The sequence below is a fragment of the Daktulosphaira vitifoliae genome, unplaced genomic scaffold (genome assembly GCF_025091365.1).
Source record: "Daktulosphaira vitifoliae isolate Bord-2020 unplaced genomic scaffold, ASM2509136v1 Scaffold_1, whole genome shotgun sequence".
NCBI classification, from domain to species: Eukaryota; Metazoa; Arthropoda; class Insecta; order Hemiptera; family Phylloxeridae; genus Daktulosphaira; species Daktulosphaira vitifoliae.
The window spans coordinates 46,887,789-46,903,741 of NW_026099572.1; the positions used below are offsets into that span (position 1 = coordinate 46,887,789).

General features: G+C 26.5%; 1 protein-coding gene across 1 annotated transcript; it reads left to right on the top strand.

Moving 5' to 3' along the window:
* Nucleotides 1-893: 893 nt before the first annotated feature.
* On the top strand, nt 894-15,747 carry LOC126897260 (uncharacterized). Its single transcript, XM_050670753.1, has 4 exons — nt 894-2,605; nt 3,388-3,649; nt 5,474-5,612; nt 15,326-15,747. Exons 1-4 carry the CDS (start codon nt 2,579-2,581, stop codon nt 15,486-15,488), a joined length of 591 nt encoding a protein of 196 aa, XP_050526710.1. The 5' UTR covers nt 894-2,578; the 3' UTR covers nt 15,489-15,747.
* The last annotated feature ends 206 nt before the right edge of the window (nt 15,748-15,953 follow it).

Sequence of the window (15,953 nt, forward strand, 5' to 3'; positions counted from 1 at the left end):
CTAAAATTATTATGCTTCAAGTATATAGACTGATTGTTTAATTATGTACCACGTAGTAACTTTAAAAATATAAACGATAAATTTTTCTTTTCAGTAGTTAATAATGTATTACGTTCTATAATATGTAATACTCTACTAGCATTCTATACGTTTCAGAAAACAATTTGGTCCTATTCCCCACTCTAAATTATTAATAACTCTAGTTTTTTTAATGGAAATTATATGTTTAACTAACTTACCAATTAGAAAAATAACTGATCTATAACAAATTTTGGAATAGTATTTAAAAAGATAATAGTGTTTTTATAACAAGGCGGGAAGAATATTGCGGTTCATTAATACCTAAAAATAAAAATAAACAGACCCACATTATATCGCTAGTCTTTCTATTAAAAAGTTAATAATTTTAGTAAAATACTGGTCCGACAGTTGTTATCGACCAATCATTTTATTAGAATAATCATTTTCTAGTCTTTTGATGGTTAAATATATTATCGCTTAGAACTTCTACACATATTTTCCATTATTTTTTACACAAAAAATAATATTGAGTGTCTGAATATATTTTGTATTGCATTTTTTTTGATAGATTTGTAGTTTTATTGAATGTTACAAAAGTAAAATTTCCTCTTATATTAAAACAAGTAAAATTCAAATTTGTTTTTTGATCATTATGAAAACCTGTAATACACTGCACTGTTGCTATAAAAACGACCGTATATGTTTCCATTTAAAAAATTAAAGTCGATAACAATTTAAGGGGAATAGACAGAAACAAATTTTTTTTTTTGTAATTAAATATAATATTTAAATATAAAATAGGATATAATTAACTTTGTATGATATATTTGATTATAATATTATATATTTTTCTAGATATTGCGTGAGGCATAGTTAAGAAAATCACTCTGTATTTTAAGTGTACGTCCTAAATCGAAGTCGGCATAGCGTCCGACAAATATTTTGCTCAGATTATCAGTATTGGCGATGTTTTTTATGCCGAGAACAATTAATATTCTGAATTGGTGAGGAAGATAAATGAAAAAAACTAACAGCGAACCGTATTTGAGCTGTTTTCTGTTGACGGTTGGGCAATAATGATTCCCCGACATTCTTATGCGACGCCTTGTAGGCTGACAGCTAGTCGCGAATATTTTCTCGAGTTGACACATGATTCTGTTTTTCCATTTCCTCGTAATTGACATTTTTTTTACACGCGGTCCAAAATATCACTCAACGCTGGCACTCCTTTCACACTTTATAAAAACATATTTTATTTTATCAGGAAAAGTTCCCACACAATTATTTTATAATTAAATACATTTTTTACGATCAATTCGTTTAAATGCAAAATAAAAATAATTGTAGAGTTTTATGAAATTGATACTAAATAATCCAAATTGAAGTTAGCAGCTGAACGTGTTAAGTTTTACTAAATTAATGATGCGATTAATTTCTCAAAGTTTTTGAGTTTGAAGATAATAACAACATTGCCTTAACTTTAAAACCAAGTTTATATAATATGTACAGTTAGCGTTTTATAAATACTAAAGACGACAAATAACATTTTATATTTTGTACCGGTGTGCTTGTCATATGAACTTATATCAAAATGCACCTGGAAAGTAAATCCAAGTGCATTAAATTATTACTTGAATGAAAACAATTTTACAACGACATAAAAATCAATAATTAATTTGTTGCCGAGTTCATTTTAGAAGAGTAAAACTTTTTGTTCAAAGACAACTATTATAAGTAATGGAATAGCTTAAAAATTAAAAAAGAATAAAACAAATTTAGGGGTATAGTAATTAACTTTTTAGTTAAACATTTATTACAAGTGCTGATAAAAGCAGTAATTTTATATTATTTTAAAGTTCAAATGAACTACTTCTTTAAACCGCCATTAAAGATATTCTTCTAGTTCGTTGTAAAATACTCAATAAGTATACTGTAGAATCAAATTTTTGTTCACTCGAATAATACTAAATCATAATATTTTAGTGTCTTTTGTTGTTTAATCGCTGAAAATTGTTTAACAATTATTTGTATGTGTCAATACAAAAACAAAAGAACTGTTTTTTATTAATATATTATTATTTTTGCAGTAAAACGTTTGTATATTATTTTATGATCACGTGACACTCATAACATACAATTTATACAACGCATTCTCATAACATGAATGAATGTACATTATACTTTTGTTGTGTGTATACTAATACATGACAATAACGCTGGTACGGATCATATTGTAGCCGAAATATTTATAATAGCGGTCGTAACAACGGAATGCCCAAAGAGTCGAGTGGATTGTTGCAATTTAAGTAAAACACATTGTAGGGTTTTGTAATTTAAGTAGGAGTATGGTATAGAAAAATACACGTAGAGGAATTTTTTTATACTTCCAATTATTCCTCCACCGTTGATTTTTCACGCTGGTCACATTAAACATTGCCGAGCTGATTTCGAAAGAAGAAAGTATATTCCTGCGCGCCTTTTTCCACCGCATGTCCAACTCTGTTCTACTGTATCGGTCGCGTGTTCATATCCTAAAGACAAATCAGCCACTGACACAATGTCCGACTCATCGTCCATTATTACAGTAAGTAAATATTTTCGTTAATTCAATCTACAAACTGATCAGTTAAAATTATGTACCAATTGGATAGAGGAAACACATTTATCATTATTATGATAGTGTAAGTACTTTATTGAGTTTTAAATAAAAAACGGTTTTCAATTTGATTGATTAATCCAATATTAGATTTTTTTTCCCCATTTTAACGTTTATTATTCATAGTTTAAATTATCATGAAATTGAACTCTAGGTTTTGAATGAATCTAAATTTAACTCTTATACTATTTTATTACTCTGAGATTATTATTTAAATTAGAGCGTACAATTGACTAAAAATCATTGTTAAATTTTAACAAAATTCGTTTTTACCCATTCAACAACAAATCGCATAACTAAGTGTTTGTTGTTAACAAATCCATAAAAAAATGTATCGTATTCGGACACGTTTGCACAATTTTAAATTGATATTTTTTAGAATATACCCCTAGTCGATGAAATCGTTTGGTCATTGTCACCAATCAATTTATACAGACATTTTTATCGTGAGCTAATGTATAATTTATTTGTCGATATAATATTAATAGCACTCGTATAAATTATTTCTATCAAATAGACTGCACATGGACGTAGAAAGTACNTTTGCACAATTTTAAATTGATATTTTTTAGAATATACCCCTAGTCGATGAAATCGTTTGGTCATTGTCACCAATCAATTTATATAGACATTTTTATCGTGAGATAATGTATAATTTATTTGTCGATATAATATTAATAGCACTCGTATAAATTATTTTTATCAAATAGACTGCACATGGACGTAGAAAGTACATGGACCCGTGGGACTTGGACTTGAGAGAAGTTTCTTGGAGACATTCAAGTGACACGACAGATTGTTCGGCTGACCAAGTGGTGTCGCTGTCTTCTGCAGCCGGCCCCGAGTCAACAAGGTCGGATTTCATATATGTACCGGGTCGTAGAACCAGAGTTAAGTCTAGAGCACATTCAGACATTGTTAGTGATCGATTCTATCACCAGTGTCCGCCAAAACCATTCAGTCCTGATATGAGTAATGATACCATTATTACGACTAGACGGTTTAATAATAAATCAATAGTTTTCTCACTGTTTACAAATTCTAAAGGTTAAAGCACTTTGAAATTGATTTCAAAGTTCTCTGTGCCATTTATTTACCAATAAGTTACGACACAAACATTATAACCGTTTACCGATATGAATATATATACACGTAATAGTGACTAAAATTTAACAAATGTATAATAAAATTACAATTTCATTTCTAATTTATTCCCACTGCGATATTTATGATTTTTTTAATTACTATTATTATTGAGCACACAGCCGCGTTCCTTTAACAGGTTCTTTTTGTACGACTATAATGTTACAGGGAAATAATTGTTCAAGTGCTTAAGTAGTACTTTTAGACTTGTACACACTTGTAATAATATGTTCATTATAACGAGTGTTCTATTTAATATTATTAGTCATAAAATCTGAAAAAATTATTTTATAAATTCGTGTTTCATTTATCTCTTAAAAGATGGTCTGGTAACACACCTGAAATTTTATAAAAATATGTGGTAATTCCTTACTACAAAATTAAATGTTTAATTATTATTTTATTTTAATAAATTTTGTCTTGGCACTATTGCTCTTGAAATTCACATGGCAGATAAAAACGTATATTCACGATAAACGCGAGAACTGCATGAAGAGTCAAATATGTGCAACAGTTTTATTTATCATTAATATATTATGTAATTAATGAAAATCTCGTTACAATATTTTTCCAAGATGAATATTTTTTCTTTTGTATTCAAACCTGAGATTGGTTTGTGGTAATTCTCCACTCTTCCCTATTGTTTGACTTTCTTTTTGTCTCTTTGTAAGAATTACGCCCTTGGTTCTTAATTATTTGTTGCGTGTACTCTATTCGTGGTCTTCCCTTAGCATGTTTACCTTCTACGCAGCCTTCTATAATTAATCCCAGTGACCTACCATGTCTCAATACATGTCGTTTCCATGAATTTGTCTAAGATGAATATAAATAATGCAAAATACTAAAAGTTCCTAGTTAACTGATCGAAAACAATATTAATCTAATTATTTGGCTCTAAATAAATAAATTAAATATTGGTTCACCCAAACAGAAACTTTGAAATATCTTTGCAATATATTTCATAAATTTTTCTTGGAAAATTATTTATGATGTATATTTTATGATAAACGGTTTAACGTCGAAAATCACACGTACTAGACTGTACTAAAATTGATTTTTGAAAAATGTACAAAACATAACATTTGACAAATATGTGTTCATGATTGATGTCTTTCAATTTTCTTTAGAGGTATAATTTTTATTTTATTATATCTGAAAAGAATTCTGCGAGTATATATTTTTTAACAAACGTATTTAAGACTTTAAAAGATGATTACTTTCAATAAAATATAAACAATTATTATCAGTTATATAATATACTATTACGATTTACAATTTCGAAATAATCAAATATCATCTGTTAAAATTAACTTCTAGATGAATTATAATTTTAATTGTATCTCATTGTTCTACTAACTTTTTTCTGGAAATAATTACTACCTATGTTTTGTTAATTATGTCATTTTATATATGACCAATACTCGTTAGTCGTATGCTATAGATTTACCATTGTCGCCAAGAAAATAACACACATAGCATTGCATAAAAAAATATGTTTCTTACGTGATTAGTTTATTATCGATACAATGAAAATAAAAATTTTATTTCATAACACAATGTGTTACAATCGTAGTTTTTTTGTAACATTATTTCAATATTTTACTATAAATTTTAAATTAATATTAACAAAAATTGTTGTTTATTGTTTTTTAGCTGATGTATATGAATATTGGGAACTACCACTGACCAAACAATACGATCACTTCTACCACGTTCCTACGTCTAGTCAATTCTGTCTATTGTACGACGTTTCTTCCGGACCGGAACAACGTCGGTTTTCTCGGTACACCTTGTAAGTTATACTTTAAGTTAAGTTTGTACTTAAATGAGGATGCAGACTTGAATAACTATACCAAAGAAAATTATTTGTAAATGTTTTACGACAAATAATACAAACAGTAGCTAAGATTTCGAAATGCTAAATCAAAAATATAGGTAATTCTACCTCAATATTTTTTTTATTGTTAGAGAAAATTTCGATAAGAATGATTAAAATTTCCATGAAATTAAATCCGTTTAACTTAGAAGCACAAAATATTTCTTTGTCGATTTTCTCGTTAGTTGAACAAAAAATATTGTCAAATTGATGCTAAAAAAACAGTAGCACAGTGGGGTTACGGCACAGTATGAGCGTGGTATACATGGGACTAGTATAAATGTAATTCAACAGTGATTAAAATCACTATCATAAAAAACGCTTCGATGCAAATCTATAGATATTGTTCAATTTTAAGAAATTGATGGATTATTCTAAAGCAAAATTCTATCTCAAATAGAATTAAAGAAAAATTGCAAAAAAATCAATGCCACAGGCATTTGACGCATTCGTTTTTTTCATAAAATTGGCAATTTAAGCTCATTCAAATGTTAAAATTAATTTATTGGACTCAAAAGAAAAAAAGATTGAAATAAGTTTAACTTAATATTCTATGTCAATTAGTTTTATATAAAATTAATGTAAATCAGTGTACCCCATTATAAGGTATATTAAAATTAATTAAAATACAATACCAAGAATTTTAACACAAAAAGAGCACATTTTTGAATATGATAACCATGTTCACTATATCTCGAAATTTTTTTATTCATAGAATAGTATATTACATAAGCTTTAATTTAAGATTAAATAAAAGTGTCAATATTTCCAGAAAATTTTCAAAAATTGAGTTGAAAAAGTTTAACTTAAAAAAAATTAAACGTAAAAATTTCTATATTGAATCCCCCCTTATGGGCAGATAAAGGGTTTTATTTTCAAAAAATGTATATAAAATGAAAGAAAAATATATATGGTTTCAATATAAAAAAGAATTATTTTGATTCGTTCATTTTTCAATAAGTTATGGCAATTTTTAGAAAAAAAATTTTTAAAAATGTCGAAATTTACCGATTTTAAAAATCGTAATGTTTTGGGGGATTTTCACCATTTACGGGGAACGAGGGCAAATTTTTAAGGCAATTTCTTCAACTAGATACGATTTGTGATTTTTTGACGTTTCGTTAAGAAAAATCTGTCCAGTGAGAGCTTAGAAAAAGTAGTGACTGATACAAAAAAAAAAAAATAATCACTTCATGGTAAAATTAATATCTTCTCAGCATCGCATCGAAGTTAAAAGTAATTGATTATTAACAAATTATAAATATGCTATGTAAAATTCTAATATCCTAATATTTTTTCACTTAAACACAACTAAAAAGTTATACCATTTTTAAAAGAATGTGAACCAATAATAAATATGGTAATCTTTGAGTTTGTTTAATTTAGAAATATTTGAACATGAAGCTTAGTAACCTAGTAAGAGTGTAATAGTGCTATTAATTAAGTTTTAATTACTAATAGTTATGCGTTCACGGTACAGATGAGCTTTTCCCAACGGTCCTATATATTTTTCATTCTTGGTTGATGGTTACAGTTTTAAGCTTTTACTGTGGTCGATGTAGAAAGTTCCAGTACTATATTTACATTTTATAAAATGTAAAACATTGAAAACGTATTATTTTTTGTCTATTTACTTCTACTAAAAGAAAAAAAAGACATTTATTTTAATGGATTCATAATGTACATAATAATCGCCACACGATCAATTATTACTACAGTTAAATCATTAGAGTACCTTATTTAAATAACATTATTATATCTTAATTTTATTTTTCTATATTACCAATTAAATAGTTATGTATATTTTTACAGACTGAATATAGTGCTTTAACTAGCAACTTTATTTTTTTATTTATTCCACTAAACTTTTAATTAAACAATTCATTTACAATTGAGTTAACTAAATGTTAAACGAGAGAATAAATTTTAAACTCAAACTTCTAAATATATGGTAAGCTTAATTTAACTAAGATTCGACCATAAACTTTTTACAACATTAAACATAAGGCTAAGTTAATATACAAAACAATATAATAATTCATTCCGCTTCAAAAGAAATTTTTTAATACTGACACGGCTTTTCATAATAGACATCACCAAGTGATTAAAATATTCAAGTCTCCATAAAAATACTTTTTAAAATATATTATTTAGTATCATTTAAATAAGTTTAATGTGTTAATTATTCTCAATAACAAACCAAATTACTTGTTTTATTGGTACTTGGTCACGGCTTATAAGTGAGACCCAACTTGTAAGGCTGCATAGTAGAGAATACATCGTTAAAGTACACACTACGTGTAATAAATTATTGATAAAAACAAATCAATATTAGTTTGAATAAAAATTGCGTATCAACTATACAGTTAAAGATATATCCTTATAGTTAAGGATATTTGTGTCTTGTAAGATGATCTTTTATCATCGTTAAATAAATGACTACGGCATAAAGCATGTTTGTTCTTAAAGTTTTTTTGTTTGATATCAAGTTTCGATAAACAAAAGATTCACTTTCGTTGAAAACAGGGCATAAAAGCCTATTACGTTTCTAATCTCCAGAAAAAAAAATTGCCTTATAATTTATGATTGGAAAAAGAAGAATCAATTATCTTATATTCTTCACACTGTTTTTACATTGATAATAGCTACTAATAGATAATGATTTAGTCTCGTTTATGAACATAAAAATTATATAAATATTGATAGTAAGTATAAAACTTTAAAAGGAGGCATGTTTAGAGAGGTTTTTGTCAACAATAGGCATACAAAGTAGCCCAGCACTCACTGACAACTTAAATAACTTTTGATCTAATTGATATTTTTAGCTGATTTTTTTTTTAAATAATAGTTATACGTTAGGTCTATAGCTATATTTCAATAATTATTTTTTTTACATTTTACTAAAAATATTAATTATTTTTAAATTTTAAATTTTAAATAAAATTAAAAAAAAAAAATCTAAGATAGCTATTTTGTAGAGTAGGATTTAAGAATTTACTTATCACTCTCATTCAAAGGTATAAGTAATTTTCATGGAAAAAATTACATACTTCCAAATTATAGAAATCATGAAAAGATAGTGTTTTCTTCTGTCCTTTTCTCAATACGTATTTCAATGTTTAATACCGTAAAATAATACATGAAAATTCAAATTTTCACAAACTTTAAAATGCTACAGAATATTTACTACTGAATATTAATAAGATATTTTTTTATTATAATTTTTCTTAAATTCTACTCTACAAAATAGCTATCTTAGATTTTTTTTTACATTTTATTTAAAATTTAAAAATAATTAATATTTTTAATAAAATGTAAAAAAATGAATTATTGAGATATAGCTATAGACCTAACGTATAACTAATATTTAAAAAAAAAATCAGCTAAAAATATTAACTGGATCAAAAGTTATTTAATTTGTCAGTGAGTGCTGGGCCACCCTGTATAATAATTATTTCTAGATTATATGAAAAAACGGTAGCACAGTAGGGTCGAGGCACAGTGTAGACGTGGCATAGATAGGACAAGTATGGATGATATCTGACAATGATTAAAATCACTATTATAAGAAACGCTTTGATGCAAATCTGTAGATAGTGTTTAATTCTAAGAAATTGTTGGATAATTACAAAAGCAACATTAATTCCTATTTCCTTAATTATATTCTAATTAGTGGTTCTTTGATTTAAAAATATAATATATGAATAAATACTAATTATAGTAATTAAATTTAGTATGAAATTAACATTCAATAATTTATGCGGAGAATTTATAAAAATAATAAAGTAGTTGTATATTTCTTTACTTTTAATGCGTATAAAAATTTAAAGGACTTGATGCAATACTTTTCAATAAAAACTGTTTGTTACATATGAATAAATACACTGGACTACATGGAACTTTCCTCAAAAGCATCAAAAATATACTTTTCTTTTTCAACTTTTCGCGCTGTTTTCAAATCTTCAATTAGACTTTTTCTTTCACTTCTAATTTTTGATATTATTACTAACCAGTAAAAATGAGTATTTTCATATAAAAAAAAATTAAAACAAAAAAAACTTGTTTTCACATTATTAATGATTTTGATTTTTAATATGTTAAAAATAATCAGTGCAAAATGACATTTTAACCTATTTTTTTGGTCCTTTAAAATTGTTTTTGTAATAAAAAGTTTATAATAAAAAAAAGTTGAATTTGTATCATTACTTTTAGCTTAACTTGCAAGTTTGAAATTGACATCATTAGATAGAAAATTTTATAAGAATTAAAAACCCTGCACAGGGTGGTCGCGGCACAGTGGTGACGTGGCATAGTTGGATCAAGTATAATAATATCTGACAGTGATTAAAATCACTATAAAAAAAAAACGCTTCGATACAAATCTTTAGATAGTGTTTAATTTTAAAAAATTGGTGGATTATTCCAAAAGCTACATGATCTGCTATTTCTTTATTAATATCCTGATTAAGATAAAGTACGTCGAATGAAAAAGGGATTATTAAAACATATTGTTTCTCATAAAAAAATTGTGTTGATCCATACACTTTTCAATAAGTTATAGCATTATAAAGTTAAAAATATAAAAAATAAAATCGAGAATTTTCAGACGAAAATAGCATTCGGTAGCCATTTTTGCCGTGAAGACAAGTCTAAAGGTCAAATTTTTTTTTTTTAATTAAAGTATATTACATAAGCTTTAATTTAAGATACATATATAAAAGTGTCAGACCTTCCGGAACATTTTCAAAAGTTAAGTTGAAAAAGTTGTCCTTTTAAATCCCCCCCTGTGGGCAGATAAAGGGTCAAATTTACAAAAAAAAATATACCAAATGATAGGTAAGGACATCAAGCATCTATAAAAAAAAAATTATATTGATATGTTCATTTTTGAAAAAGTTACGGCAGTTTTTAGTAAAAAAATTTAAAAAATTTCGAAAATTAGCAATTTTTAAATTTGTAATTTTTTTGGAAGTTTCCCCCATTTACGGGGAACGAGGGAAATTTTTTCAATTTTTGAGGGTAATGTCTTCGACTAGATACGATTTGTGATCTTTTGTATTGTTAAAAGAAATCCATTCGGTGAATGCTGAGAAAAAGTGGTAACAGACACAAAAAAAACACATAATAAAATTAATACCTTCTCAGCTTCTCGTAAAAGCTAAAATGTATTAGAATGTTTAAATAATTTTATACTAACTTTCGTATAATTGTGAGTAACCAAATTTAATTTAATAAACTTTCATTACTAGAAAGTATGAGCCAAATGATAATACAAATGAAAAATTTATATAAAAAAACTTTTGGTTGTTCTTTTTTAAAAATCAAACATTTTTTGATAAATTTCATTTGGGATCTACTATCAAGCTTCTCAACTGAAAAAATTATTGCTTTATACTTTATGTCGACACTGATAACAACAGGCAACTTTGTGCAACAGGCTGTTTATAAAAATTTACTTTTAAGTCAAATTTATTGTAATTATAATTCTTAATATTATACTTGGGTCCTTGACCCGTGACATCGCCTCATTGAGCGTAGGCAATGAGTAATTTAATTTTTTTTTTTCATTATAAAGTTTATATTGAATGACACTTTTAATAATAATTAATTTAAATACTGTGGGCAACGACTAATTTACTTAATAATTATAGTTGAACAATTTTACAACTTAGTGTGTCAGAGTTTACTAAGTTAGTTTAAATATTATTCAACGGGCTTTTCATAAATTTCATTTTATTTTACTAGACTTTCTGAAAATAAAATTTAAAGTGTCTCTCTTTCTTTACATAATGTGCATTTCTCATGTGTAACTTATATGATGAATTGATGTATTTATTTATCGTGTTTATGTTTGAAATTAAAACTATAACAGTTTTGTAATTTTTCTTTTTCATCATTATTTTCTATATATTAATTTGTAGACTGGCTTACTCAAATTCGCAACTTTTATTACGATAACTTCTATAACGATTTACTTTATTTTCTTTGTGTAACTCTAAAATTTTCTGTTCTTTTCTATCTTTTCTATCTTTTACTTGAAATGTCTTGAAATGAAATAACTACTTTACTTATTAAAAGGTACATTGTAAATGAAATGAAATAGTGTTCACATTAAAAACCTTTTTTGAAAATATTTCTTTTTAATTTCGATACTCTTTCAATTGCGATTAAATAAATAATTATTTAAGATGATGTTTTTAATATGATTTTAAATTTAATAATTATTTTGGTTGATAACCATAATTTGATCATTATCTTAGAGGTTATTAGCATTTTTATTAATAGATTGGACAAGTTGTGTGGTTGACTAATTTGGGAGGATAATAAACGTAATGTGCATTGTCTATTTCATAGCAACTCTACATATACATTTTTGAATTTTATCTATATTACTCTTTCTTTTTAAGAGTATTTCCTAACTAGCAACAAATATTCCTAAGTAATAAAACAATGAAAAGTAAATTTGTATTATATTATTATTTATTTTTGCAATGAATTAGTTATTTAACTATTTACAGGAAGTGTTTAAATTAAATAATGTTAATAAAATGCAATTTTGAGAGAGTAGAGTCAAGTAAATAGTTCAAATACATAAAAATATACAGTCTTGAGTCTTTTTCGAACAAAACGAATATCGGATACGAATTAGCTGTACTTGAACGTCATGCTCCAGTGAACACTAAAACTGTTGGAAGATTAATTGTTCTTTTCTATGTGTGTCCATTTTGGAAAAACAACGCATAGCCAATACTTTGGATGTTTAACTTAAATTTTGATTTCTGACACAGACGTAATACCATTTATTTTCTTGATTATTTGTTTGTACCTTCCAAGTATGTGAAAACCAGTTAATGTGACGTAGCATTTATTACTTCGCACTAAAACTACTGTGTAATAGTCTCATGAAAACTTATGTGTAGAAATAAATGTCCGTTAACTTTGCAGGGAAGTCATTCTGATGCCAAACGCCCGATTAATGACTTACATTTTTTTCGGTTTATTTATCGATCCAACTATTGCAAGTAGTATACAACCACATTTAAGGATTATTTATGTTGATTAAAAACAAATGTGTCATAGATTTTAGCATTATAACTGCATAGTATCGTGACGTTATTATCGTCACAAAAAACAACATATGAATATTAAAATTTAACTTCATTTATGTTGCCAGAACACTACTAGCGTACCTCGTATATATCATTAAGCGGGTGCCAAAACTCATTAACGATTATTATTTTGTAAGATTACAAACCGTAAAATTTATATTTTGGCCACAACGAATAATACAATTTATATCATATATGGCGACTTAGTATTAAGGTTGCCAACCTGGTTGCGCTTCCGAGAAAATGAGAGTCTTATTCTTAGTGAATCGTCCTGTATAATATTATACACCAAAATTGATTTTCAAAAATAAAAGTATAAAAATAAGATGTATACTTCTTTGTATCGTATTTAGTTTACATTGATAGAATAAAAGAGATGAATGTTGAAGAAAGAAGAGGTAGAGGAAGACGAATAAAAAGATGGAGAGATGTTATTGAATGCGATATGAAAACAGCTGATGTGAGCGTAGAGGATGTGGGAGATAGTGTCAAGTTGAAATTTAGGAAAAGGGTAGCCGAACCCAAGTAGTTGGGATTAAGGAGAGGAAGAAGAAAAAAGAGATAATTTTTTTTATTAATCGACCAAGATATACATTAAGTGTATAAATAATTACAGACTTAAAACTGATTGATATAAGGTATTGAATCATGTTCTGTTATTCCACTGTGGAATACAAACCAAATAATTTACAACTCAAGAAAAGTTAGAAGACACATCAAGCCTAAATAACATTCAAACAGCACATTGAAAAATTATCAAATGTTTTTTTTACCATCCAGAGGAATATAGAGATATTTAAAAGCTCTGATGCACCTTGATCAGAAATAAGAGTTGACACAAAAATATTATTTGAAGAATTGCTAGTTATATACAAAAGACAAACAAAACTCATAATAGATAGGTAGTACAAGACTATCAACTAAACTAGAATTAGACAATATTGTATACATTGATTGCTTAATAACTTTGTCATAAGAATATTCTTTCTCTCAAACTACAATGATATCACGTTGTTCTTAGTTTTCATTACTAGACGCATTAAAACGGCCAATGCCAGTTTGAGACAGCGCTTCAAATTTCGGTCTAAATTGGCCAAGATTGACTGAAAATCAGACAGTGTCGCCTCTTTATTTCCTTGCTTTGTGGTCTCAGTAGTACCGAAGGAAGGAGTCGCGAAAAAACAGACTTACTAATATGTGGGTCGATGCTCAACCGCTTGGGTTGCTTTGATGTAAGTTTCTCAGCACCTTCAGCCATTTTCGAAATAAAATATAAAATAAAGAGAAAAAATATGTAAAACAATATTTAGGACAATGTTTAGAAATAATACTTGTATAAAAATAAGCCGAGCACAGTCGGTCTATTGTCTTTTACTGGCCACAGCAAAACCAAAACAGCTGTATACAATTTTTTTTTAAACAACAATAACCGCTGAATAAAATAAATATTAAAAAATAAATAACGAAAATCTTTTTTTATCATTACTTAAACAAATACAACAAAAATCGACAAAGTTAAAAAATTCAAATAACATACTGAAGTGTAAGCACAATAATAATAAAAAGATAAGTATAATAAGTAATATGACCAACGATTCAATAATTAAAGAATATTCACGACGCACTGTGAATATAGAAAAAAATAATCTTATGACTATAAAGTTTATCGCAATGTATTTAACACACTTAATCGAACAACGCTTAATTGGTTCCAAGACGCGTCGCAAAACACCAAAATAATAAAATAAAATAAATAAATGAGTAAAACCGAAAAAAGAAAAGAGACAAAAGTTTAATTAAGTTAATGTGTAACCTTTTCTCCTCAAAATATTCTGAATGATTAATTAATAATCGCACAGAATTGATATCGTAGCTAAAAACAGGAGACTGACCTACAGAAAGTTTTGGATAGTCTGAAAAAATAAAATAAAAATTCTATAAAGGGAACACCTTAATTATTATTATATCTTAATTAATGTCTTCAATTATGACTTCTACGTTGGTAATATTGGATAGGTTGAATCCGTGTACACTAACTTCTAATTTATACTTTATTTTACTATCGAAAAAATTTAAAACACTAATACAAAATTATTTTTGCTTCGATGCGAAGCTGAGAAGGTATTAATTTTACCATATTGTGTTTTTTTTGTGTCTCTTGTCACTTTATTAACTACATTTGTTATGATTAAAAAAATACCATATTTATTTTTAATCAATTTTAAAACTGAATTATCTATATCAGTATATAAGTGTATTTCACGTTCATCTCTTATACATTAGCCTTATGAAAAATTTAATTTGACACCCGTATAATGTATTAAAAATACTTAAATATTATTCAAAAAACATTTAACTAAAAGAAACCACAAAAAAAATGTCTTAACTATATTTTTTTTCCGAGTATTTATATCAATAATAAAAAAATCATACTGAGTAAAAATTGACAAATTTTAATATATATTTATATATAAAACCACTAAAATAAATTTAATAATTTAAACTATATTTTGATTTTAGTGACGTGGAATCAATAGACCGACTTGACGAGACAAATAGTAGTGAATTTACTTCTGCCATCAATGTCCCTAATGGTCAAATCTGTTACAACACATTAGGTCATATGAAAATAGATTACTCTTCTAATTGGAAAAACTTGGATAAATACATATGTCATTTATAAAAAAAATAGATTTAGTTAATTGTATTATATAATTACAGGATACATTAAGATGACATATATTTGTTTGTGTAACTTAAATTACTACTATTAATTTTATTTTTCGGTGCTACACAATACTATTTATATTTTAAGTTTATGAAAAACAAGTAGCTGCACATGGTAGTTTCAAAGTAATAACATCGTCACAATAACAAATGTATTCGCCCGTGATGCCTAAAAGGCCTTTCAAAAAATATACTCACAGTGTACGTATCGAATATCATATTTTTACGTTTGATTTTATTGAATAGCTTAAGAATTTTAATTTTTTAAGCACAATGACTCTGCAAGGTATAGAACAACTATTATTTGATAAAAAAATAAATAAATATCAACCTTTTAGGCTATTTTACAATGAATAATTGTAAAGTATGTAAACCTATTTATTATAATATAAAGAATAATCGGTGTATCAGAAACCACTTG

What these genes read in the sequence shown, in the direction of transcription:
- LOC126897260 (XM_050670753.1), top strand. Translation starts at nt 2,579, where the DNA reads ATGTCCGACTCATCGTCCATTATTACA. An exon ending in ACTCATCGTCCATTATTACA is followed by an intron (nt 2,606 to 3,387) that starts GTAAGTAAATAT and finishes TTTATCAAATAG; the next exon opens with ACTGCACATGGACGTAGAAA. An exon ending in CGGTTTTCTCGGTACACCTT is followed by an intron (nt 5,613 to 15,325) that starts GTAAGTTATACT and finishes TTTTGATTTTAG; the next exon opens with TGACGTGGAATCAATAGACC.